This window comes from Anolis sagrei, chromosome 3, assembly GCF_037176765.1.
Source record: "Anolis sagrei isolate rAnoSag1 chromosome 3, rAnoSag1.mat, whole genome shotgun sequence".
Taxonomy (NCBI): domain Eukaryota; kingdom Metazoa; phylum Chordata; class Lepidosauria; order Squamata; family Dactyloidae; genus Anolis; species Anolis sagrei.
Window position 1 is genome coordinate 237,277,564 of NC_090023.1, and position 27,547 is coordinate 237,305,110.

A 27,547-nucleotide genomic window follows, 5' to 3' on the forward strand; every position below is an offset into this window, starting at 1 on the left:
AGTATCTTTCTACAAGACAAAATAAATGAAACAAATATATCAAAACAAGTGAAATAAAAGCTCAGCAGGGGCCTTGGGTAGAATATGTTTTGCTGCAGGAGTCAGAATTTCTTTATACAGAATTTAGAATCCAATAAGGCATGACAGCACTTGATGACTTCCCGCTAATGAACCATCTGATGACACGGAGTTCATCCTTGCAGATATTATATCTCTAAAGTAAATGTTCATGTACAATTTCCAGATTAATACATCAATAATGTATTTTTATTAGCATTTCTGAACTGTTGCCTCCAAGTCACATATAATATTTATTTCATATCCATCTTCTCTTTGTCCAGAGAGCTAAGAGATTTGTGAGGCATAATAAGCTCTGATCTTCAATCATCCAGGCAAGCTTCACATCCAAGGGTATCTGAACCTGGACTTTGCATATCTAGTCTCATCACTGTAACTGCCCAAATTCTATCCCTTTATTCTCACTGTGTTTTTCTTATTATAGTCTTTCTTAGAACAGTCCTATAAGATCTGAAATTATTAACTTTACTGTCAGAAGGGAATGTAAATGAAGACCTATTCATTGGCCTGTTTATGCATTTTAAATTATTTATGCATTTTAAATTATTTGAACTCAGTCTATCTCAAGAGTGTCCAAAATTGTAAATCATATCTAAATCCAGAGAAGTCATGCTACCCCTCTATTCTGCCTTGGTCAGATCACACCCGGAATACTGTGTCCAATTCTGGGCATCACAATTTAAGGGAGATGTAGACAAGCTAGAATGTCTCCAGAGGAGGGTGACTAAAACAATCAAGGGTCTGGAGAACAAGCCCTATCAGGAGCGGCTTAATTAGCTGGGCATGCTTAGCCTGCAGAAGAGAAGACTGAGAAGAGAAATGATGGCCATGTATAAATATGTGAGGGGAAGTCATAGAGAGGAGGGAGCAGGCTTGTTTTCTGCTGCCCTGAAGACTAGGACTTGGAACAATAGCCTCAAACTACAGGAAAGGAAAGTCCACCTGAACATTAGGAAGAACTTCTTAACTGTGAGAGCTGTTCAACAGTGGAACTCTCTGCCTCTGAGTGTGGTGGAGGCTCCTCCTTTGGAGGTTTTTAAACAGAGGCTGGATGGCCATCTGTCAGGGGTGCTTTGAATGTGATTTTCCTGCTTCTTGGCAGGGGGTTGGACTTGATGGCCCACGAGGTCTCTTCCAACTCTACAATTCTATATAAAATACATATAGTCACCTGCAGTTGCATGATAACTCAGGTGGCTTTGGTTCCTCTTCCTCGTTTTGATGACATTACCCATTGAAACAAACCAAATCTTCTCTACAATGGTTTACTTACAGGAAACATTTTTATTACCTCTTAAATATTATGAAGATTCTGATAAAAAAATCCAGCTTGCCCAAAGTTCTAACCATCTTGTAAATCTTATTGAACTGAATGCTCTGCAAATAAGTCTGGGATTTTCACAACCTAGAATTCTCCAAAACTCTAGAATTGGCTTTGAATTGATGTTAAATGAAAGTGTTGTCTGAGAAGGCTCAAAGGAGAGAGAACTAGGATTGGGATAAAAAAAAAATCTTCCAGCTATTCCCAGAATTATTGTTTGTAAGCCATAGTCTTTCTGTCATGACCTTTAAGTAAGTAGTTGCATATTGCATTGAAGTGCGGACATGTATGTTTGTGTGAATAACCCTTAAATCTAAAAAAATGGTGAGAAAGGAATTATGCAACTCATGTAATAGTCAGTGTCTCCACTCTATATACTCTATATCCTTTACACTCTTATTTAAGGAGCCCCCGGTAGCACAATGGGTTAAACCCTTGTGCCAGCAGGACTGCTGGCTGAAAGGTCGGTGGTTTGTATCCAGGGTGAGCTCCCATCTGTCAACTCTAGCTTTTCATGAGAGAAGCCTCCCACGGGATGGTAAAACATCTGGGCGTTCCCTGGGCAACATCCTTGTAGATGGCCAATTCTCTCACACCAGAAGCAACTTGCAGTTTCTCAAGTCGCTCCTGACACCAAAACAAAAAACAAACAAACAAAGCACTCTTATTTATTGTTACCTCTCAGTAGAGTAAGAATAATATTGAACTAAAGCAAAGCAGAAGATTGTTATAAAATCTGAAACAGTATGCGATAACACTGATGTTATTTCTGTTTTAATGCCTCTTAATTCTTGCTACATAACTAGTTATATTATGCGTTCTCTAGAAGTTTTGAATAAGTGTAGCGATAAGGTAATGAATCAAGAACACTAAAAACAAATATAAATATTGCACTTGTATTACCACATGAGTCAGTTTTTTAAAAAAAAATCCTCCTGAGACAAGTATAAATTAAGAGCTTAATGTAATATCTGATATTTTTCATGATTACTGGCATAACTGAACATTTTGAAATATAAAATTGGCATTCAGGTATTTGTCTTTTGGCAATGGGAGTCACATGGCTAGAAAACTCCAGTGGGTACATCGCCTTCTCAGAAACGTATTTCTTCAGTTTTGTTTGTATAAAGAATTTTTTTGAAAAAAGATGGCCAGGCACAGTTGGAAAATACTACATTTCAGCATTGTTTATTTTTTAAGATATTCAAGATCTTTTGGTTCTTTGTCTTGAATGTCATAGTAAAGCTGCTGGGCAGAATTTTACCTTTTCCATCTTCTTCTACTTGGCCCATGATAACATAATTTAAACCTGTGAAGAAGGAGAGAGGAAAATGGTAAAAACAACTGCTGCTATAGTTTGGAAAATACTGGAATATGTTTGCGGGTTTCCTTTCCATTCATCTTTACTCAGTACAGTCAGAACAAGGTGCAACATACAATCGATAAATTGAGGAGATTATTGAAATCAACATATTTTCCCCACATTATATATTTCAGATAAAAATGGCTATGAGGTTGTTGGTATTATAGGGCTTGTTTCAGGATAGCTATTATAGAGGAGGAGCTTAACTAATTATCCTATCTCTCCTTTAATTCAGTATTGAACTACATAAATTGGAATAACTGAAAATGTTTTCAGGCAGGAAATTCTAAATGAGCAAAACCTTTGCATTTTCTTAGCATTTATCATTTGGTTAAGTCTGCCTTGACATTTTGATCCACAGCTGAGCAATCTTCATTCCGACTCTTGGAAAAACTAATTATGAAAATGGGAAGAGCAATGATAAAATGGGACTAATGTGTAAAACAAAATTGCATCAACTGCTCGCTTACCTCTTCTGATAAGAGGACATTGTTTACAGACAACAGTAATTTTGGCACTCAGATTTTTGCCTGCTTGCTGGATTGCTAAATTTCCTTCTTTATATACATTAATAATTGATATTGTGGCATGTAAGCTTCCACCTTTGATGTTAGTTGTGATAACAGATCCAGTTATTACTAGGAGAGAAGATAAATGATTAATACATCAAAAATGCAGTTTATACACATTTATAACAGAAACCTGTTTGTGACACATGCATTGGTGGAAAAGGGCCTTTTATGGATACAGTTGCAAGAAGAATTCAATATTTCCTTGCATATCATCCAGCTCCTGCCAGTTTCCAAGTAACCAACATATGCTCCCACAGCCATTTACTACTGGAGTGTGGCTGAGGGAGATGTCCAGGAAGCACCCCACTATGTAACTGCTGCTATGCAAGTGAAAGAGTGGAACTGGCATTGACCTTCAAGATCTTCAGTTGGAATCACTAATAATATCATTTTCTATCACATCTGGTTCTGAAAGTTGCTACATTTTCTTCCTGACTTGAGAAAAAGCCTCATTAGTGTAGCTCCTAAATGATGTTCAATTCAGTTCATTACTGGGTATTTGCCCCTGATCTGAATTGGGACGTTTGCTTGCTCCTTCCTTCAGTGTCACTGAACTGAACTGTTTTTCCAGTTGGGAGGGAATACTAGAAACTGAAAGCCTCAGGTAGGATATGCAGTAGAACTTTCTCCTCTGCCCTTCTACTAATACTTTTTAAAATGAAAGTAACAATTGACGGGGAAACTTCAAGGCGGTTGCAAGATTGTCCACAGAGAAGAGCAACAGCTTAACAATTATATCATGTAGAGAATTTCAGCTTACCATTTTAAGCACTCACACTATACAGAGTTCATTTTAAGAAATACAATTAAAGAAAATGTGAATAATCTACACCAGATGTACAGCTCAAGTCAGGAAGAAAAAGGTAAGGAAGAGGAAGGAAGAGTTATTCCCACTCAGCTCAGGTCAACAGTAAAGTAAAGGTAAAGTTATCCCCTTGACATTAAGCCTAGTTGTGTTCGACTCTGGGAATGGTGGTCATCTCCATTTCTAATCCAAAGAGCTAGGGTTGTCCATAGACACCTCTAAGGTCATGTGGTCGGCAAGACTGCATGGAGTGCCGTAGACACCCAGAAATGAAGAGTAGACACCCAGAAATGAACTGAAATTAATAGCTTTTATAAATTATTCCAATGAGGATTTTAAAAAGGAAGGAAAATGTAGCAGCATTTGGAAATGGAAGCAACACAAAGCAAAATTAAATGTCACAGAATAGTAAGGCACAGAATCATTACAACTGGATGAGCCCTGAGATAACTGAGCAATTGAACAAAGACACCACATATATAGCATCCTGAATAGGAAAAGAAAGGATGTGGATTTTTAAGACCCCATAAAGGTGAGAATGTTTCTATTAAGAAAATTAGACGATAGAGGACTGACAAACCTGTAAATGTCTGTGACTTGGGAACGAAGGCACAGTGGATGCGATAATGCAAATTTTTAGATTGTGATTTCTTACTGCATTGTGATATTGTAAATTATGTGACATCATGCATAAGGTGGAAAGAAAAAAGACAACTTCTACATAACAGAAATATCTCCAAATGGTATTATGGACTGAGGAGTAAATCAATACTTAAAATAAATTTATCACTGTGCACAAGACATACAGGTCGTTTCATGAAAGATGCCTGGATATAGTCCCTGAATCAACACTTTCATAGAGCAACAGTTCTCCTTCTGTTTGGTCATTTGTGTTTAGACTGGAGACCCTTTCTTCTGACACACATTCACACTGTCTTCTCATCAAAACATTTCAAGGAATATAACTGAGTCATAGACACCAGTATAAGAGATGCAGGTTGCATGATCTCAAAGAATCCCTTTATACACTAATGGGTAGTTTACAAAATGGCCTGGCCCTCCCCTAAAACTAAACATAAATCCTTAAGTCACTGGTTGAAGAAGGGAAAAAAACCACTTTGTTGTTCTTACCAAAGTTACTTGAACAGTAATTGCTCTCAATAGTTCCAGTCCTCTTGCATTTTTGCTGGCACAAGGCAACTGTAGGCTTCAAAGCTTTCCCCAAAAAGATCCAGAAAATAAGAGTCAGTGAAGACAGTGTTTTAGACGCCACAGAGGAATTGCACTTTTCTTGATGGTTTGTATATTTATATTTATGTGATTAAAATGTACAAAGAGAACGAGCATTCCCAAATGTAAAACCTATAACACTAAAGAAAGAATTTATGTCATTGGGGGGTTCAATATATTAGTGTGTTTCACTCTTAGCTGTTGGCCAAGTTCTGCACCAGTTCTAGCCCTAAAAGAGGCATGTAGTAGCTGGTGCTGATCAAGCCTTGGGTTCATGGAGGCATAAGTGACATTCTTGAGACCCATCTCCGAACCTCTAATTCACAAGAAGCAGAAAATCCTTTACGAACAGACTTCCTCATAGAAGTAATCAGGCATAACACAAGTAGTGAGTGTACTCAAATGGAAAAGATTGCTAGTCTTGCAAGTCTCTCGGAGCTGTTGGGCAGCCTTCATTCATATGTCCATTTCTGAAAATCTGTATGTGACCCTTTGCAATGTTCAAATTTGCACAGAAAAATGATAATGTTCAAAATATGAGGATACAGACAATCTGAAATTACTCCATACATAAATATTCAGGATTGAAGTATTTGCTCCTTAATCCAAAAGAAATCCTCCTCCAGAACCATAATTAGAGTAAGAAGATCATAGCAGAGAAGTCAGTGATACTAAAGTTTTTACTCAAGCTATTTTTCCCTCTAAAGCAGTTATGTAGAGGCTTTATACTCACTTGTGGTGGCAGGAGACAGCGTGGTGGTGGCTGGTGATGCGGTTGTGGGTAATTTCTTGGGTCTGAATTTGTAGTGCCCAATAAAGCCATCAGCAGTTAAACTTAAATCCGAAAAAAACTGAACAAGCAGCTCATTTCTCTCAGAGGTAATAGGCCTGAAAGAGAGTAACATAACTTCTGTTAGTTGACTTATTTGCAGCCAACAGATTTTGTAACACGGTGCAGTTTGTAACACATTACATATGCAAATATTTTGACTCAACTTGAACTAGATCTTCCTTCTTAATAAAATTTCTTTTCATATAGAACATAAAGTTTCCTGTTACCGAGTATGTACTTGGGTATGCCAAATGAAGTGAGCTTCACAAGTCCTGAAGAAATCTGTGTCAACGCAAATATTTACTTAGGCTCTTAGAAGCATAGTAACATTCAGACAGGGAAGGAGAAAACAAGGGGTTCTAAACTGAAGTATTACACAACACATATCCACTACTTCACAAACAGACTTGTGTACAATTTGCCTTAAACTGACTCTACAAAACTGGAAACATTTATGCATATGTTTAGCTTTATGAATAGAGTTATACAAGCTTCAGATTTAATTCTGAAATTCTCCACCAGGCTTCATCAGCTCCAATCTTTATACATTTGCACTAGCGATTCAGATTAAACTTCTCTAGAAGTTTTAAAGCAGAGGCTGGATGGTCCTCTATTGGGGATGCTTTGTTTCTAGGTTCCTGCATGTCAGGGGGCTGGACTGGATGGCCGTTGTAGTCTATTCCAATTCTATGATTCTGTGATTCATAACTCATCTCTTTCTTGATATTTCCTTATATAATCCTTTACCATTTCCCTCGCTAATGTTCACCACACACAATCATCTTTCTTTCCTTCTAATTTCCTTCTCTATGCTACTCATACCACCAGGTGACTTTATCATGCTTTCTCTTACTTCTTGCTCTCTCAAATTCCACTTTACACCTACTCTGAGAGAGCACTATGCTGCTAACAGTAGCCAGTAATTGTATCTCTTTGCCAAGTAGGTGTTAAGCACCAGAAGCACTTGGGGAAAGTCCTCCACTACCGACTCACAACTTGGAGTATAGTACAGCAGATGGAAATTCATCTGGTAAGGCTACATAGCACAGCTCCACATATGACCATCTTTTATAGTCTAAACCAAAATGGTAACAGCTGTGCATACCTGAACATTTATTATGTTTCTATTTTTTTCGTGTCAGAAGCAACTTGAGAAACTGCAAGTAGTTTTTGGTGTGAGAGAATTGGCTGTCTGCCGGGATGTTGCCCAGGGGATGCCCGGATGTTTTACCATACTCTGGGAGGCTTCTCTCATGTCGCCACATGGGAAACTGGAGCTGTCAGATGGGAGCTCATCCCATCTTGCAGATTTGAACCACCGATCTTCAGGTCAGCAGTTCAGCTGGCACAAGGATTTAACCCATTGCACCACTGTGGCTCCCATGTTTCTATGACAATGGAGAAAATGTATACATTTGCCTCCTGCACATTTCCAAGACTGAAATAGAATCACTTGCAATTTAGCATAAATACTGAGTGAACTAGAAGTTTGTGCAACAGAGGGTTCAGATTTGAGGAAGACAAAGGTAGACTGTCCTGTTAACCTTTATGGTCCTCCCTCCATGAGAAGACTATAAAGGGCACATAATTGGTTGAAATAGGGATCAGAAGATGTTATGCTGCCTTTTCCTTCTTTACCTGCACTGCATGGATAGATGAGTCACAAGGGTCACTCAGGAATGGATGCCACTACATGAAGGAAGTGGTGTTATATGCTGAGGCCCAGAAACACTGAGATGTATTAAAAATAGCCTCTCATGGGTAGAAATAGGCAATCAATACAACATCTGACCAGTATAGCACTGTTCAGTAGGCCTCCACATTCAGTGGAGTTGGGGCCAGAGGACCCCCATGAAAGTGAAAAACCACAAATTGCTCTTTTTCTAGCCAGAGACAGAACACTTTTCTAAAACTTTTTAGGCATTCCAGCATGGTCAGTGCCTGCTAGAAGCTGACCAAGGACTTAAGAGATTCCTAGAGAAGTGTTCTCTCTAGAAATCTCTATGTTCTCCAGCATGATCATAGAATTACACATGAGGACCTAAATAATGTAGAGAAGGCATTTTGGATGTGTTGATTTTGTCATATGGGAGTTGTAGTTACTGGGATTTATAGTTCACCTACAATCAAAGAGCACTCTGAACTCCACCAATGATGGAATTGAACAAAACTTGGCGCACAGAACTCCCATGACCAACAGAAAATACTGGAGGGGTTTGGTGGGCATTGCCCTTGAGTTTTGGAGTTGTAGTTCATCTACATCCAAAGAGGACTCAATGATGGATCTGGACCAAACTTGGCACAAATATTCAATATGCCCAAATATGACTACTGGCAGAGTTTGGGGAAGATAGACCCTGATATTTGGGAGCTGTAGTTTCTGGGATTTATATTTCACCTACAATCAAAGAGCATTCTGAACCCCACCAATGATAGAATTGGGCCAAGATTCCCACACAGCACTCCCATGACCAACAGAAAGTACTGTGTTTCCTGATGGTCTTTGGCGATCCCTCTGACACCCCCTCACAACCTCCCCAGGGGTCCAAACCCCCAGGTCGAGAAACGCTGATCTACACCAATATCAGTAACCAATGTATACAATAACCTTCTGTTTTTGTACAGCAAACAAGATTCTTGAAATGTATTTATAACCAAGGTAGTATTTAACACTAATGAAATAAGACTTTGTTATACAGATTTGCTGTTATAATGAAGGTTAAGACAACAGAAGTCCAATATAAATACATAAATTATAACTGTTGATTAATGGAAAGGTCTGCGGAGTGAATTCAAAAAGGTGATATTGAAATAGAAGTTGTTTAGTTGTCTTTGGCCCAACCCTGCAAACACATTTTAAAATAAAACGAATAGCATTACTTACGCTGGTGGACTGTCTCCACAGTATTTTCCAATTCTCCTAGCATCATTAATTTCTCCACCATTAAAGACGGTCACATAGTCATATCTGCAGTAGTTATCTCTCTCCACATCAAATTTTTCAAACTTTAACTCTATTAGCTGCAGGAAAAGGATTAAGAATCTTATGAAAACATTTTTGTAGCTAATTATCCATAAGAACATTGCTTCAAAATTAAAACATTTTATATCCTACTTCTTTTCAAGTCAAGCTTAAAAACCGCAAAGATCTTCAAAGGCTAGATAGTTTAGCCATTGCATTTAATCCTCTTCTTCGGAATTCTAAAAAAGGAGTCTTATAATATTTTTTGTACAGTGCTTCAATGAATGAGTGTGTGTGCTACGCATTATGGATTCAGATATACTCAGCAAGTCCTACCTTGTTATTTGCAGTTGTTTTAAGTTTTAGTACACATTAAAGCAACAATATTAGCAAGAAGACAGTTTGAAAATGTAGTTCAATGTATCACAAAAATGTAAATATAAGCAAATAACAGAAAGAAGGAACTATGAACAATATGTACAAGGCAGAGGACAATAAAAGCACAACAGTCAGATTTCTTGCAAAACCAATGGCCAGAGCTAATGGGCTATTTTGTGATTGTGATTTTGGGATTAATTCCATGACTGTGTATGTGAAAATAGCTTGTCAGGGTATCTTATTCCTACATGCTTGAAACTGCTTTTAAGGATACCATAGCATGCAATGACTTCTAATACTTCTTAAATGGGAAATAGTGGCCAAAAAGGCTACTGGGAAGACAGATGTGGATGTAACATTCGAACATGCAATCAGCCCTCCACTTTCAATACAGTGAGGGGCACAAGGCCCCTGCAAAAGAGGGGTAACCACAAATAAAAAAACACTTTTAAACTTAGAGAACTTTTTGGTGAATATTTAGGTTTTCTAGCACAACTTTACAGTTAAAATCTGCCAGCAATTGACCATAGGACCACACAGGAAAACCTAGAAATTCCTAGAGGTGTTTTTTCTAGGAATCTCCAGGTCCTCCATTTTGGCTCTTTGAAGAAACATCCACTGGAAGTTGATCAAAACATATATATGTGTGTGTGTTTATATAAATAATTGCCCATTGTGCCTACAATGCCACCACACTGTAGATGCTACCTGTACCAAGACTGCATCCCAATGGTTAAAGGGGACAAAGGGCTTCCCAGATTACACTTGAGCTTCATTTTAAGATTAAAATGCTTTCAAACTCTCCCCTTTGTTTATAGCAGTGGTTCCCAATCTGTGGTCCATGGACCACCAGTGGTCCACAAGAACTAAAATATGGTCCACAGCCTCACCATTACTACACCGTTGCAACAAGAGCGACTGGTCTCGTGAAGTCCTCTTATAGTGCCAAGGCTTATTAAATATAGTTTCTGGATGGCATATGTTCTGTATCAGAAACTAGAGCTGATGTGGTCTATCCAGTGCAACTTTCTGAATCAGCACCCCAGATAAACTAACCGAATCTAAAGTTGACCAAAAACTGATTTGTAACCCTTTTGGTACTAATGTTGGGGAGTGGTCCCTGGTCAAAGTGGTTCCTGGTTAAAAAAAGGCTGGGAACCACTGGTTTATAATGACCAAGAGCAGGCTTCAATAACTATGTAAATTAAGACTCTGCTAAAATAAGACTTCCTCTTTGATCGCCTTATTGTCGGAATCTTTCCAAGTAAAATAAAAGCAAAATAAATGTTCATGAAGTAAGGTGAAACCTTGATTCATTAGTACAGAATTCTTCACAAGAGGCATAATTGAAGAATACTGAAAATAAGTCTACTCAGATGTTCACAGCCTCGTAATAAAGACAGATTCTTGAGAATAAGAGTAAAAGATGAGAAGAATAATGAGAAGATATAATTCGAGAAGAGCTGGAATAGATTTTCAGACACATTTGAGAGCAATCAAGTGCTAATTTATCATGTTAAATTAAATCACCAGCTTTCCATAAATGGTTAAATCATGTGAATACGGAAAGGAAGGAATGTGGATTAAAGATGATTCCAGGAAAAGGCTAAGCTGATGCACATCTCCCAGTTCAAGAAAATGTTATCCTGATCAATGCAGGAAGGGTAATGAGAAGAGTGGGGGAAATTGAGGATCAGAAGAATATATTTCTCTTGCTCAGTGCTTTCATTTGGAGGATTATGATCATGAGAAGCAGATTAAAAGGCAACGCAAAGTGGCATGGAAAAGGTTTCAGAAAGTTAAATGTAGATATGAAAAGCAACCAACCTACCAATATGCTTGAAGATTAAGGTATTCAATCACTATGTGTCTCCTGCCATAATCTAGTTTAGGGAGCAGAAACCTAGGCAGCAACAAAAAAGACAGAGCAAAGATTGAGTACCCTGCCATAGCAGGACAAGGCATGTTAACAAGACCGGTATACGGTGAATGACAAATGGATATGAAAGTAGCCAATATGGTTCATTCCCAAGAAATGAAATAATATGCTCAGTACTACAAAGAGCAGATAGATTAGTACGTTAGAATCTGAAAGTATGAAGAGCAAGGGGAACTGTTAAGACTTTGGCAATATTTAGACAATGCTGTGTTTTGTACCTGATGTAAGACGAATTAACACTGACATAATATATTTGAAGAGAAAATATACCACTCTTTATCTTAAACTGGTGTTACTTGTGTGTAATTTAGTTTAGTGCTCAGAAAGGGTTCATATGCACTGAACCTAAATCTGTGAACAAAACTATCTTTCATTTTGTAAAATGTTCTAATCTAAAAGCATGAACTAAAATAAATAAGCAGAAAATAATGTTCACAAAGAAAGGATATTCCTGTACATAAGATAAAATAGAGAAAACAGAGAGATGGGGAGGAAGATTACTCAAAACAAAGTGTCTAAGGCAAGAATATGATTTTTCTAAGACTTTTAAAATAAGTAAACAAAACATAATTGTATCCTAGCTGTATTTTTTCAATGGATTTTGATGACAAAAGGATACACTTATAAGGCCCATACCTACACAAATACAGAAAATTGCCAGTACTAAAAGACAAACTTGTTGTGTGCCTATAATGTGCAGAAGGAATTCTAGATATCATAGCAAAAGACCACTATTTCTATCAGTATCTCCTATGAAACTCAGATCATGTTACAATTAGTAGTATTATTTCTCTATCTGGACAGCTAAATGACAAATAGAAGACTCCGCCAGTCAAAGAAAATGTTTGCTAAGTGACAAGCAGAGTAGTTTTCCCTGCCCAAATCAGAGTGAGAGTATCTACTGCTATCTTATTAGCAATTACAAATCACACAAGAAGCCACTGGTAAGACTGTGTCTTTGTACAAAAATCAGCAGTTCACCAGTGGACCTCTTTGCCCCAGAGTGTGATGGAGGCTCCTTCTTTGGAGGCTTTTAAACAGAGGCTGGATGACCATCTGTCGAGGGTGCTTTGAATGTAATTTTTCTGCTTCTTGGCAAGGGGTTGGACTGGATGGCACACGAGGTTTCTTCCAACTCAATGATTCTATGATTCTATGTTTCCATGAGGGTGAAACAGGTGAATGTTAGAAACCTTGTTGGGATGTTATGGTTGGAGAAGTGCTGTACAATGGGGGAGTTTTACATACAAAAGAAAATATGGAAAAAAGCTGGGATTTTGCACACAACTTACCTGATTCTTTGGAGCCACAATGTGCCATGAACAGGTTACTCCTGCTGGGTAATCACGGTCAGGCCAGTTAGGTGTTTTAAAGGATCCAGAAGGCTTATCTAGTCTTCCACCACAGTACTGATCTCCTAAAAATATACAATATGCTGGTATTTCCCAAAGTCCAGTTCCATGTAACTTTACTGCCCAAACTTTCTTATAAGGTAGACAGTGAGTCTAACCAATCACATTTTTCTGAACCCAACTGTACTAGATAAGTCATACAACAAATTGATGAGTTGGCAGAATTGAAGAGAGATGCAATATCAAAGGTGCTCAATCAGACACATATCTCCTATCAATGATAGAGCAATTGTAGTGGATGTCTACGATAAAGTCCAAAGGTGTTTGTTTCATCTTAAAGACTAAGACTAAGAATGTTTATTTAGCATTAAGTGTGTGGACTCCAGATCACCGCACACGTAGGCTAGAGTCAATTGAAACATTTTAAAAGTCTTTAAGGCTTGCCAGGATTCATTGCTGTTACGATTACATAGTTTCTGGAGAAACCGCATGTCAAAACCTCTTATCAGGCCTAATCTATAAGGATTAGGGATCATGGACAAGAATACAGTTTAATTTCAGCAAGTGCAACTCCAACCTTCAGGTATGTTTTAATAAAGTGCTATAGATTTAGATAATGAGAAACTGAACTATAAATTGTTCACCTAAATATAATCAACTTGCATGTCTAGTCAATAAATAACAAAATAATTCCCCTCCCAAATGCATCTAAACAAGCACGCCACAATATTTTTTAACAGCAGCTATATTTCAGTCAAACACTTGAATCTGCACAGTAATCCCATCATATTACTGTAGACTCTCAGTTAACCAGCAACCTTAAGGATTGGTAGATTCTGGATAAATGTAGTTTTCAGTTGCTTGAGTGTTACTATGAAAAATAGGCCTAACTAATACTAAACCCCATACTATACCATAAGCTTTGTATTGACTTGATATTTATATTGAAATAAAACAATTAAAAGCAAATAAAGACAAAGACAAACTTGACTTAATGTAACACTATTCTGCTGTATTAAAAAAAACTGATTTGACAGTATTATAAAAATATTTTTAATTTAATTTTTATTCAAAGTATTCCTTCTTCAATCTTTTTGTCTGGTTACTTGAGAGCTCCAGTTGCTTGAGAGTCATGTTTTCTAGATATTGACTGGATACTAAATAAACTTAAATCCTAGTTAAATCTCCTTTTAAAGATTCTATATGGAAGTGTAGACTTTAATGCGTTTCTAATCGTAAATTTTAAGGATTTGCAAAATACCTCTGTGATGTGGAACTGTTGCAGAAAATTTTGCCACAAAGCCATTTCCAGCTGTATTGGCATCTGAAACCATTTGTACCAACATTTTGTTGCTGTTGGCCACAAGCGCACCAGGTTTTAGCGTGCCACAGAACCTGCCAAGTCGCTGGCCATTTGTGTGTCCACTGTAAACATCCACAAAATCGTATCTGCAAAGGTTGTCACTTTCCAAGTCTATAAATCTAAAAGAAAGGAGAACTACTTTTCCTTCTGGAACCTGCAGAAACAAAGGAAAATACATCTCAAGGGTCACTGTTTATGAGGCACTTCTAGGGTATAGATCTTAGCCTTTATATATTTTACATGCTGTCTTTTACAAAATGAGTATCAAAGTCTTCTGAAGCTCCCATTGCTCTCATATTAAAACCACATCCTAATAGCTGTCCTTCTGTTTCATAAAAATGAGAAAGTAAGTTCCTCCCAGCTCACATCTTCAGATCAACACAATATTAATTATTCAATGATACCACATACCATTTATTGTGTGGTTTTGTTCTTAACTGTAACTTTTTAAAGTTCTTAGTGCTATTTTCACATAGCAACATTTTCCAATCAATTTAAAGCATATTTTAATAGCTCTTTCAAAAGGTTAGTTTTTGCTTAGATGCTCACTTGAAAAAGTCCTCTTTTTGCATAACGAAGAAACATTAATACTTATATGCCCCCACTATACTACGGATACAGTGTGTGGCATATGTCGGCACAACTAATGAAATCTCTTTCATATGTGTGTGTGTAAGATTAATTCCCCATCCTGCTATTTGTAGGAAATCAATACATATTTTCGATTTGGCTATTTGAATATATTTAGTAGCACTCTTCCTTTTATAATGATAGATTTGGTTGTTTTTTGTGTTTACTTTTTTGGTTTTTGATCCCTTGTAGGGCTTTGGTAGTTAGAAAGGTGGCATAAATATACTTATTCATATAATGTGTGTTTCACCTTACTGCCCAAACTTGGGTTAAGTAAGGGCCCGTCCAGAGAGTACCTTCATCCCAGGAGCTTCCGCAAGAAACAGGAGGGTGGCCAGATGCTGTTCCCTGTAAATCGCTACAAAGCAATTGCTACAAAAGACAAAAACTGCAGGATTTCCAGGTGTGGGAATATTACGGGTTTGAGCTGAATATGCGAATCTCCGCATGTCTGTATGTCCCTGCAATTTTATCTGTGTTTGGCCCCAGCTTTTAGACATTTGTTCCTGATCAGTTGGTTCCTAAAAAGAAGGTGACACTTGAGTAGAAGGCAAAAACTTTGTTTGTGTGCCAGAAACTTCATGAAACGTGTGGAGGGCACTTTTTCTCTGGCCAGGACAAAGTTGTGTCCTCCTAGTCGATGTTGTACATTTTTTCACAAGAAGAGCAATCAGGAACAACCATGTATAACCCAAGAACAGCCCTCTGTTTTTTGATGCCACAAGTACACATCCAAATCTATCTGGACAGATAGCCAGGCAGACAGGTTCTAAAACGTGTCAATAATGACAAAGTTTTGTTCTTGGCTTGAAAGTGTGTGTTCCTGTTTAAATGTGCAGTGCTGACTTGGGCAGAAGTGGTCCTACCACGTAAACTTTGCTTGTGTGGCAGATACTTCATGAAATGTCTGAAGGGCACAGTATCTCTGGCAAGGACAAAGAACAGATTGCAGTGATTTGCTGCAGTGATTCTTTGCATATCCACAAAACCGCCAAAGTTTCTAGTGCAAGTTCTGTGGGCTGCTATCTTGGGAGCCTCTAAATCTCACTACAAAGCATCAAGTTTGGACAATGAGGCAGAAATCCTGGGACCAACAGGTCTGTATGTGGACCTCTTCTGAAGTCCTGGGATTATTATTATTATTTTTTTGCCTCTTTTTAAAACACGTGATTTAGTGCTGTCTGGAAGGGCCCTCAGTAAAAAGGCACCACTGCTCATACATCTACTCTGGCCTGCTAGAAACCTTTTTGTATGGTTCCCGCGGGTAATCACACCCCTTTATAATCAGTCTCTTTCAACCCAGAATCTTCCAAGTTGTCAAAGTTCAACTAACATTATCTCCAACATGCATTTTTGAGGTGTTTGAAGCTATAGTTCAAAACATCCAGAGGGCACCAGACTGGGATAAGCTGACCTAGATGGCAATGTCTTCTTTCATATGGTATATGCATCACAGGAAGCAATAAAAACAGTTATAGCTAAATTTTAAATCAGTGATCAGTGCCTGTCTCTTTCTTGACAGCCACAAAGAAGAAAACAAGAAAGAAATGATAAATCAGCTGCATTTCTTTTTCTCCTCCACCCTTTCTCTAGAGAGCAAGTAACCCAATTCATTCTTTTCCATGGAAAAATTGTCTAAGTATTATACGTACATGGCTTCTCTCTTTGCCCTTATTTATTTGCTCCCTAGTAAAACACTGAGTGCAAAATACTCACCATACTCCCAGAAAGAGGCACCAATGCCTCCCCATAGAATCAGACACAAAGTATTGATGTAGGGTGCATCTACATCAGTGGTTCTTAACCTGTGGGCCATGGACCACCAGTGGGCCAAAGGGACGGAAATTTGGTTCATGAGCCTCCTTCCTCTTTATTTTATTTTTTCTGCTCCTTTTGCGCAACCTACCACTCCCACCCTGTCATTGACCATGGCATATATTCTGTATCAGAAACTAGAGCTAATGTGGTCTATCCAATGCAATTTTCTGAATCCACCCCCCAAAACCAATCTAAAGTTGACCAAAAACTGATTCATTACCCTTTTGGTACTAATGTTGAAAAGTGGTCCCTGATCAAAGTGGTCCCTGGTCAAAAAAGGTTGGGAACCACTGATCTACACACTGTAGAATTAATGCAGTTTGGCATCACTTTAACTACCACAGTTCAATGCTATGAAATCATAGGAGTTGTATTTTGATGAGGCACCAGCATTCTTGAGCTAAGAAGACTACAACTCCCATGATTCTATGGCATTGAGCTATGGCAGCTAAAGTGATGCCAAACTGCATAAACTATACAGTGTAGATGCGCCCTCACATGCAGTTCAGTTTTCCGTCTTATGCTGCTTGCCTTTAAAACAAACCAAACAAATATATTAATAAAATAAAACAAAACTAAATCTCTCTCTTCCCATTCTCTTTCTGTGTAAATTGGAAAGGTAATGTATGGCCTTCCAGATGTGATTTCACCATAACTCCAGCATTGGGTAGAGCTATTGGGAAACTGCAATCCAATATTATCAGGAGAGCAACATATTGTCTTTCCATTTTAGAGAGAGTAGGAACAAACACTTCCAGCAGCTAAAATACTTTGCAGAATGCCAGATTCTCCCCCACCCCACTTTTTTGCATGGACAATTTGCATGAACAGATGTTGGCTTAGTTTCAAAAATGCCATTATTGAATACATACAAAGATTTATTTTTCACCGCGGAAGGGCTCTGCAGTTCTTGTAGCAGTATCTCTCATGCAAATATTTGCTTAAGGTATTCCCTAAGAGGGAAAAGAAAATGTTCTCTCTGTGCTAGCAAACTTTGCTCAAAAAACCAGAAGTGAAACTATTTTTCAGATGTTTGAATCTAGTTATTCAGGATCAAATTCTTCATCCATTTGAGTCAAGAGGATGATAGCTCGGCTCAATGGATTAATTTAATGAGATTCATATTCTGTCTTGGTAATAATTTCCATCTCATCTGTCTATGCTCTGATGTTTAAATGTATGTAGTCAGACAAAGGCCAATGAGTTGCTGTGAGTTTTCTGGGCTGTACAGCCATGTTCCGGAAGCATTCTCTCTTGACATTTCACCCACATTTATGACAGGCATCCTCAGAGGTTGTGAGGTTTGTTGGAAACTAGAAAAGTGGGGTTTATATATCTGTGTAATGTCCAGAGTGGGAGAAAGAACGCTTTAATTCTCCCATGCTGAACATTTCTCTCTCTCTCTCTCTCTCTCTCTATATATATATATATATATAACCTTAAGGCAGCATTTCTCAACCTGGGGTCAAGTGTCAGAAGGGTTACCAAAGACCACCAGAAAACACAGGATTTTCTGTTGGTCATGGGGGTTCTGTATACGAAGTTTGACCCAATTCTATCATTGGTGGGGTTCAGAATGCACTTTGATTGTAGGTGAACTATAAATCCCAGTAACTACAACTCCCAAATGTCAAGATCTATTTCCCCCAATCTCCATCTGCGTTCATATTTGGGCATATGGAGTATTCATGCCAAGTTTGGTCTAGATCCTTCATTGTTTGAGTCCATAGTGCTCTTCGGATGTAGGTGAACTACAACTCCCAAACTCAAGGTCAATGTCCATCAATCCTTCTAGTGTTCTCTGTTGGTCATGGGAGTCCTGTGTGCCAAATTTGGTTCAATTCCACCATTGGTGGAGTTCGGAATGCTTTTTGATTGTAGGTTAACTATAAATTCCAACAACTACAACTCCAACAACAACAACTACTTAGTCAAAAATTGACTAAATCAATTTTTTGAGTGATGGTCACTCCTTGGGTTAGTAGGTGTCTTGTGGCCAAATTTGGTGGCAATTAGTCCAGCAGTTATTGAGTTATGATGTCACTCAAAACGAACAGAGCTTTTATATATGTGGGTGAAATGTCAGGAGAGAATGCTTCTGGAACATGACCATACAGCCCAGGAAACTCACAGTAATCCTGTGATTCAACAAATGCCAATGAGTTTAATATCTGATTACCTATACTACTGCTGTATTCTTTTACAGCCAACAAAACAGTTCTTGGTCCTCATTACTCTTCATAAACTGATGGATTCACACTCCTGGTTCTTTTTCTGTGACTCAAGTTACATCCACATGTAACAGAATTATAGTTCTGTCCTTGTATTACTGTAGGCAGCCATTATTTCCCCAAATTGGTTAAGGGGTGTTTAATGGGGAAAGGACTTAAAATCCAACATTACTTATTGTAGTTAGTATAAAAAAATTTCCAAAGTTTTTTATACTTCTCACCAGTAGCGGAATGGAATTCTGCAAATTATCTGCTTAAAGAACTACGATGACCTTGGATGCTATTTTTATAGCTTCTTTTCATCCACCGTTCTGCGTATTCTTAGATTACTCACTCTAAATCACCAAGGACCATCAAAAAGGGCATTATTTCCAAACCATTGCTATGTGATGCTTTGTTTTTTGTGTGCTACAAATTGCTATATGAGAGACAATAACTGTAACAGTTTTGGTAGTACAACAGGTCAACTGCTATGCCAAGGCTGTAATATAAAATGCAGTATGACCAGCATCTATAGTTAGCAAAATAAAGGCACTCTGCAGTTGGCTGGGAGTAGCAACAGCACTGACAGAGGAACAATCCATCCCCCTTTGCCTCTGCCAATGAAGAAGAGAAAACAGGATGACAGTAGTGCCCTGAGTGGACAGCGAATCACTGAAATTGGACCCAATCCTGTTATCCACACTGCTGCAAAGCACTAGGGATTTTCTGGAACTCCAAGCAAACTCCATAGCATCCCCGACTTTTCCTAACACGGGGCAGAGCTGGATTAGTCTGCTTTAGCCTGCAATACCTGCTGGAAGTGAATAAATATCATGGGAACAGTCAAGAGCCAGAACAGCGAACGTCCAGGTTTTAATGCAATGGGTTAAACCCTTGTGCCAGCAGGACCGCTGACTGAAAAGTCAGCAGTTCAAATCTGGAGAGTGGGGTGAGCCTCCATTCGTCAGCTCCAGCTTCTCATGGGGGGGACATGAGAGAAGCCTCCCACAGGCTAGTAAAACATCTGGGCATCCCCTAAGCAATGTTCTTGTGGACGGCCAATTCTCTCACACCAGAAGCGACTTGTCATTTCTCAAGCTGCTCCTGACATGAAAAAAAAAAGTCATGTAGATGAGTTTTGAAAAGGATAGCTGTCTTGGGGATAAAATGGCAGCACATATTCTAAAATAAATGCCTAAAATAAAAAGTCCTAGACCCAGTAGTCTACATACAAGCATAGACTGCATTATTTATTTTGGTTTTTTGCATACACACACTACTAATATGCTACCAATTCATTATCACAGCCATCCAACAAATAATTCCAACCACCAGCCACACAGGAAAAATTGCATATTATTCTCTTTAAAGTGTTTCTGATGCCAAATTTCTTACTGTAATCTTCCAAGTACATTTGGTGTTCGGGGGGTAGAGTCCTGGAAACCCTTCACTCCCAATAAATCCTGATGCTCCTGTAAGAATTCCACCACATTTAAAGGACCTGGGAACAAAAAGAAAGCTTTGCTGTTGAAAAAGCATTACCAGTGCCGAGCTGAAAATTATGTTATCTGAAATTGAGACCTCAAAAAGTTGGGGCTTGGAAGAATGACCTCTTGGTACCTTGCTTGACTTTGGAAGGCACCCCAACTTCTCCTTTTCCCAGCACCACATAAAGTAGTGGTTCTCAACCTTCCTAATGCCATGACCCTTTAACACAGTTCCTCGTGTTGTGGTGACCACCCCAACCATAAAATTATTTTTGTTGCTACTTCATAACTGTAATTTTGCCACTGTTATGAATGGTAATGTAAATATCTAATATGCAGTGTGTACTTTCAATGTTACTTTTCTTTCTTCCTGTGATTCAGTCATGGAGGGACCACTCTACCCCTCTCTAAGCCCCTGTCCTCCCCCTGGCCCCTCTTCCTAGCCTCCCCTCACCTTCTCTCTTTTCAGCTCCACCTCCACCTCCTTCTCCTCTTCCTTCCTCTTTCCTCTTGCTCCAAAACAAACCTCACCTCCATTGCTCCTGTCTCTTCCCCCTAAAATGGCGGAGGGGGTGGGGCAGAGTGACATCACCACCTTCCTCCAGAGAAGAAGAAGAGGCCTCTGGGAAGCAAAGGGGGAAAAGTTGGCGGTGTCTGGGTTCCTAAGACCATCAGAAATATGTGTTTTCCAATGGTCTTAGGTGATCCCCATAAAAATGTCATTTGACCCCCAAAGGGGTTGTGATCCACAGGTTGAGAACCACTGATATAAAGAGTTCAAACTAGCAGAATTTCCTTTTTAGCCAAGCCCTTAGACTCAGTACTGAGATTGGAATACAGATTTACTCAGAAGGGATACCCGTCTCATGGGAGCACAATGGATTCTGCCCAGAGGAATTCTAAACCCATTATTGCAGCCCTGCTATCTATTGTCTCATTAAGGAAGTCTCATCTTCTCAGAACCACTCCTCTCTGATAGCTATCAATGACCATTGTTACTTCTTTCTGAAAAGTCTCCAAAGGCAGAAAGGGGGCTGACATGGATGCAGAGGCAGACTCAAGATTCCTCCAATAAGATCTTTATTAAATTCCCCACCATAAACTTTACTCCAATCATGGACTGTAAAACATGTACTGTGAACCAATAAGCTCATGGATCATAATTGGTACCAACCAGAGTAATTGTTGCACTCCAGGCCAGGAAAGCCCTCTGATTTTAAAACAGCACACAGCTGAGTAGAAATGCAAGCACTTTATTGAAGATATTTTAAAAGCAGCAGCAGTAAAAAAAAACACTCTATAAAAATAGGTAAACTCAATTAGGTAGAAAGATAAGCAGGTAACTAACAGTCCAGGAAAATTAGTCCATCAGAATTCATGAAAAACAAATACAGAAACTTCCAAGGTAAAACTCCAAAACTTGAATCATGAATCAAAAAAGCACTTAACACATGAATCTATCCAAAGCAAGGCTTCCAAGAACCAGGAAAGATGTCTTGACTCAATTGCTTTGTCTGAGCTACAGATTCTGTACTTGGCACTTTTGTCCCCTAATCTACTCATTGTCCCAAGCGGCAAGGAACGGATTTCGTTTCAGCCTTGACTCGGTTATCAGTCTCTCTCTGAGCCTGACAGAATGCCTAAGAGATTGGGTTGTTTGGCTGTGCTGACTAAAAACATGTCTTCTATTTACTGGCTCATTAATTTCTGTAGCTGGCCCAGGTGCCGAGCTATTCTCAGGCTCAAAATCATAGGAATTCTCTGGTAGGCCCTCTTCCAGGAACCATACCATCATCCCCAAACTCTTCAGGAACATTCTCATCAGAAAAGACACATTGAACAGGAATCCCATTGTCATTCTCTGCATCAATAGCAACCTCATCATTAGATACATGAACCTTATTGTCATTCCCAACATCCAGAGTACCCTGATCATTAAGAAAATTATAGGCTGAACTCCAACAGTAATGTTTCTTAGGTATTGTTCCATTATCTAGGCAGAGGCCAAAAGGGGGCGCTAGACAGGGAAGAACAGTCCATTTTATGGGCGGAGGGGGGGTAGGTTGAAGGAGTAAAACCATTTTCCCTGTTTTCCTGTTATTTCCTTCCCACCCATGTTGCCTTTGTGGAAACAACCCTCGTTTATGAAATGGGAAGTTTTGAGGGGGGATAACTAACAAAAATCGGGTAAATTATTTTCCTCCTTCAACCCCCCCCCCCCCAAATGGACTATCCTTCTCTGTCTAGCGCCCCCTTTTTGGCCTCCGTCTGGATAATGGAACAGTACCATGTATTACTTCCAAATGTCTACAAAATATCAATGTCAAATCTAGGAAACTTCCCTTGGCCAACTGAAGCAATAAAGCAATCTCTGACTCAACTCTGTGTGCCTTAATTAGAATTAATGGGAGCTGTTTTGTTGGGACAGATCCTGAGATTTCAGATAACAATATCATTAATAAAATGCACAGAGGATCTATGAAAGCAATGAAAATATCTGTATATATTTAAAATTTTATGCAACAGCACTGCCCAAAATAAGGAGCCCCTGTGATGTATGCATTTGATATTCATTGGTCAAATCCATTCCACTTGGGAAAAACTGAACATTTTTTCAATGAACAGAAATATTTAATAGTGTATCAGGAAATATTTTGTATGCCAATCACATATACAGTCTGTATCTGCATATGCAACCAGCTTATTGAGATGGTTATGCAGTTTCCTGGTAGCATATTTTTTATATGCATATACTACTGTGGCTTTAGACAATGTTTCAAAGCACTTCAAAGACTTTGCTTGCTTTTGGATTTAATGCTTAGCCACGGCAAAAATATTTTTCCTTTTTTTCCTTTTAATTATTTAGGTATTTATATGCCACACTGTACGAAAGATCTTAGTACAGTTTACAGTAATTTTCTACAATATTAGATTCTGCTCTGCTTCCTATTTACATTACATTTCAATTATTTTGTTTGTATTGCATAACATAATTCTGCTTTAATGGAGAATGACAAACAACTATGCAAAACATTAAAACACCAACATTGACTGTTGGAAATCCCGCTGGCTTTGATCTGGCTGCAGAAATATTGCTTGCACAATATATTACTTGCTTAAGGGTCATCTGAGCTAAACACTTTTTAAAAAGAAGCTGTAATTGCCAGCATCCAGTGTGAATACAAATCTGAGATGATGTGTACTCATGATTCATCATTTTGTCCACTGCCAAGAACTTCAGTGTCTGCTCTGGGACACTGCTTTGTAAACTGGATTAAAGTGACCTATAAGAGGCACTGGGAATGCCAGAAAACAACACTAATCAAGAAAGGAGAAATATACAAATAATACTGGCCAAAACACATATTATTATTTCATGCAGCAAACTCTGTCTTTGTTTTCACACGTCCCAATGCGTTTTGTGGGTGATAGGCACTTCCCAGTCTCGCACATATTAGTGCCTCAAATGTTAGCCCTGTTTCTGGATATATTTGACTTGCTGATACCAAAAATGGCACCAGTTTTGCCCTATTAGCTCTAGTTTTTGCGATATAGAACATACTGTATATACCTGAGTATAAGCCGACCCAAATATAAGCTGAGGCACCTAATTTTACCACAAACACTGGGAAAACCTATTGACTCAAGTATAAGCTGAGGGTAGTAAATTAAAAATATTTTTAAAAGACCAGATCAACAATTGGGTCACACAGTTTACAGAAAACCCACACACAGAGATAGTTATCTACACAAAAACTCTAACTATCACCAAAGTCAAAAAAGAAGCACCATTAAAGCCTTGGCAGACCGTGAAAAAAGAATCTGTGAACCCCACCTCCTCCAAGATGAACTGAACCACCTCAACTGGGCTCTACAGGCCACTGGATACTCCACCTCAGACATCAGAAGAGCTGCAAGACCGAGAACAAGCCACGAGAGTAAAGACAAAGATCCACTCAGAGGAAAGTGTTCTTGCCATACATCAAGGGAATCACTGACCGCATAGGGAAGCTGATGAGGAAACATAACATACAAACTATCTACAGACCCACCAAGAAAATCCAACAAATGCTACGTTCAACAAAAGACAAGAGGGATCCTCTCAATTTTGCAGGAGTTTACCGTATACCATGCAGCTGTGGACAAATTTACATAGGGACCACCAAACGCAGCATTGCCCAAACACGAATCAAGGAACATGAAAGGCATCGCAGACAACTTCAACCAGAGAAGTCAGCCAAAGCAGAGCACCCGATGAAACAATCAAGACACAGCATATTATTTGAGAACACAGAAATGCTGGACCACTCTCACAACCACCATGTCAGACTACACAGAGAAGCCATTGAAATACACAAGCATGTGGACAATTTCAACAGAAAGGAGGAAACCATGAAAATGAACAAAATCTGGCTACCAGTATTTAAAAACTCTAAAATTACAACAGCAAAACAACAGAGAGGAAACAATCAGGGACAGCTAATCATCTCTCAACAAAAGATTCCCTCCTTGCACTAGCAAGCCACACCAAAAAAACTGCCAGGCCATCAAATGCTAATCAAGGTGGTCAGTTGAAACATTCACACCTAGCTCCAGCAGACAAGGGTTCTTTGTCCCACCCTGGTCATTCCACAGATATATAAACCCATTTTCCTAGTTCCAACAGACTTCACTACCTCTGAGGATGCTTGCCATAGATGCAGGTGAAACGCCTCTAGAACATGGCCATATAGCCCGAAAAAACCTACAACTATATATAGATACCATTAAATTACATTAATTGAGGCATCAGTAGGTTAAATGTTTTTGAATATTTACATAAAACTGTAATTTAAGATAAGACTGTCCAACTTTTATTAAATCATTATTCTAACCTTCTTCATAATGTGCTTAAATCCTTTCAATAATAATAGAGAAAATAATAAATGTAATAATAACAATAATGAGAGTAAAATAATAAAAGTAATAATAATAATAGAGTTGAATAAGAAATGTAATGATAATAATTAGAGTAAAATAAGAAATCTAATAACAATAATAATAACAGTGTAAAGTAGTAAATGTAACAACAACAACAACAACAACAATAATAACAACAAGTATCTGAGAGTTCTGCTATGTTTTTCTCTGGAATTCCTTGTCTCCATCAGTCCATGTGATCTCTTGCTGTGAGCTGAGTATGGGCAGATTCACTTTGCCAGTCACCCACATACATCTGTCAGCAGTTGAGAAAGCTGCTTTTTTGGACTACAATTACCCGAATCCCCCACAATCCTTAATTTTGTGGTCCAAAACCCAGGCTGCCTATACTCTAGGAAGACTGAGATTTTTAATGGCAGTGGAAAGCCATGTAAGCGGTGAGGGAGGAGGAGAGGAAGAATGTGTGGGGCAAGGGAGAAAGCATGTGCAGAGTGAGGGATGAGAGGAAGCACACGTGGAGCGAGCGAGAAGGAGAGGAAGCGTGTGCAGGGCAAGGGAGGAGAGAAAGCATGCACAGGGTGAGGGAAGAGGAGAGGAAGCATGTGTGGGGCCAGGGAGGAAAGCCCTTCTTTCAGCCCCACTTCTTCTCGCAAGGACCCTCATCCGAGTATAAGCCGAGGGGTGGTGGTATTTCAGCCTAAAAAAGAACTTAAATACTCAGCTTATACTCGAGTATATGCGGTATGTCATCTACCAGCCTTTGTCTGCTCACCCATAAAATATTATGATAACCATATATAAGAAACTAGAGATGATGCAGTCCATCCAATGCAATTTTCTGAACTGGTGCCCCAAATAGCCCCAAGAACAGCATGAAAACCAAGACACCAAGATTTTTTTTTGGTTTTTTTGTTGGACTCTAATATGTAGCCATTTAACTTGGTGAAAATGATTGGTAAACTAGACTAGTGCTTCTCAGACAGACGGGACTGGCAGTTATTTTTTTTCAACGTGCAAGGAACTGGCACCATATTTGTGCCCACTAGCTACAACTGTTACTTTCTATCATGGAAACCTGCCAGGAACCACCATCCAATTGCTTAGGAACCAACACCAGTTCAGAAACCACAATTCCGAGTTATACTGGTCCTGAATAAAGAGTTCTGGAAGCTTCTTGAAGACGGATGTTGTATAGTGAGAAACTGTCATAGTAAGTACTCACAACTTAAACAATAACAAGCAAACATGTTTAAGGTGTAGTATCAGATGCATTTGGTTGATATGAAAGGAAAAACTACTTGAAATATTAAGGCAGAACAAGGTAGATGTCTTGTTTATCACAACTGAGAAATGGTATGGACATATCTGGAAAATTTTAGATAACTGAGGGCAAGAGTCATCATTTGGTGATAAAAGCAGCAAAACCCCCAGAGTATACCAGATGGGTAGGTCTAGTAGCTATGGTGAGGTCACTGGACAAGATTCATCCAGTGACTCAATACTTCCAAGAATAAAGTATGAGACAGATGTGAAAAACTGTTGATTAATGCCCAATGAAAGAGTATGCTAGAGTTTAGGAGGAAAATGAGCACACACCAAAGGAGAATTTCTTGTTAACCATAGGTGACTGGAATGCAAAATTACAACATAATCAAAACTTGTAGAAAAATTGGCCCAGTATCAAGAACAGAATGTGGCTTATCTAAACAATACACCAAAATATATTTATCTCTTCTTTTATGCCATGTACAAATGATGTTATGTGGAATCGGAAACAGAGGAACAATATTTTAATATTAAATATGCCTACTGGCCAATGTAAAATTTAGAACATATGTTCAGTCTCCCAAAAGCCTGGTTTGCCCTACCTTTCAGCTGTTTGAGGCTGCTTTCTTTTGCATTTTGTCCCAGGGCTGCTGCAGTTTGCAAGAGCCCTAAAGGTTAATAGTAGCAGGTTTGCAAGCCAGTCTGCAGGCCTCCTTTGCAGTTATTGGCCCAGAGAGTAACTTTTGAGCCCACCCCTTTTACCAGGCCAGACCTCCATTTTGGAGTCCTCCTTGCCTGTTCAGTTCTGAAGAAGGAATATGATGTGCTGGAGGCCAGAAAGGTAGCTCCGACAAAACCACTGCAAAAACAATTGAGTTATAGAATTGAGAATTGAGAATAGAGATATTAGAGTTAGATAAGATTAATTGAGCTATAGTTAGATAGGTTATAAGAGAGTTATAGAGTGTAAAGAAAAATAGATATTGAGCTTTGAGAATTTAGTTTTATAAAGTCTTAT

At 38.7% G+C, this 27,547-nt stretch overlaps 1 protein-coding gene across 1 annotated transcript in view; it reads right to left on the bottom strand.

Moving 5' to 3' along the window:
• Window positions 1–2,346: 2,346 nt before the first annotated feature.
• The window catches only part of PCOLCE2 (procollagen C-endopeptidase enhancer 2), a 33,956-nt gene continuing 8,755 nt past the window's right edge, over window positions 2,347–27,547 (bottom strand). Inside the window, exons 2-9 of the mRNA XM_060767783.2 lie at window positions 20,252–20,357; window positions 14,094–14,349; window positions 12,773–12,897; window positions 9,086–9,222; window positions 6,103–6,257; window positions 5,271–5,354; window positions 3,233–3,400; window positions 2,347–2,708 (exon numbers count right to left, since the gene is read on the bottom strand). Coding sequence (XP_060623766.2) covers window positions 2,578–2,708; window positions 3,233–3,400; window positions 5,271–5,354; window positions 6,103–6,257; window positions 9,086–9,222; window positions 12,773–12,897; window positions 14,094–14,349; window positions 20,252–20,357 — 1,162 coding nt within the window. The 3' untranslated portion in view covers window positions 2,347–2,577. The remainder of the gene's footprint in view (window positions 2,709–3,232; window positions 3,401–5,270; window positions 5,355–6,102; window positions 6,258–9,085; window positions 9,223–12,772; window positions 12,898–14,093; window positions 14,350–20,251; window positions 20,358–27,547) is intronic.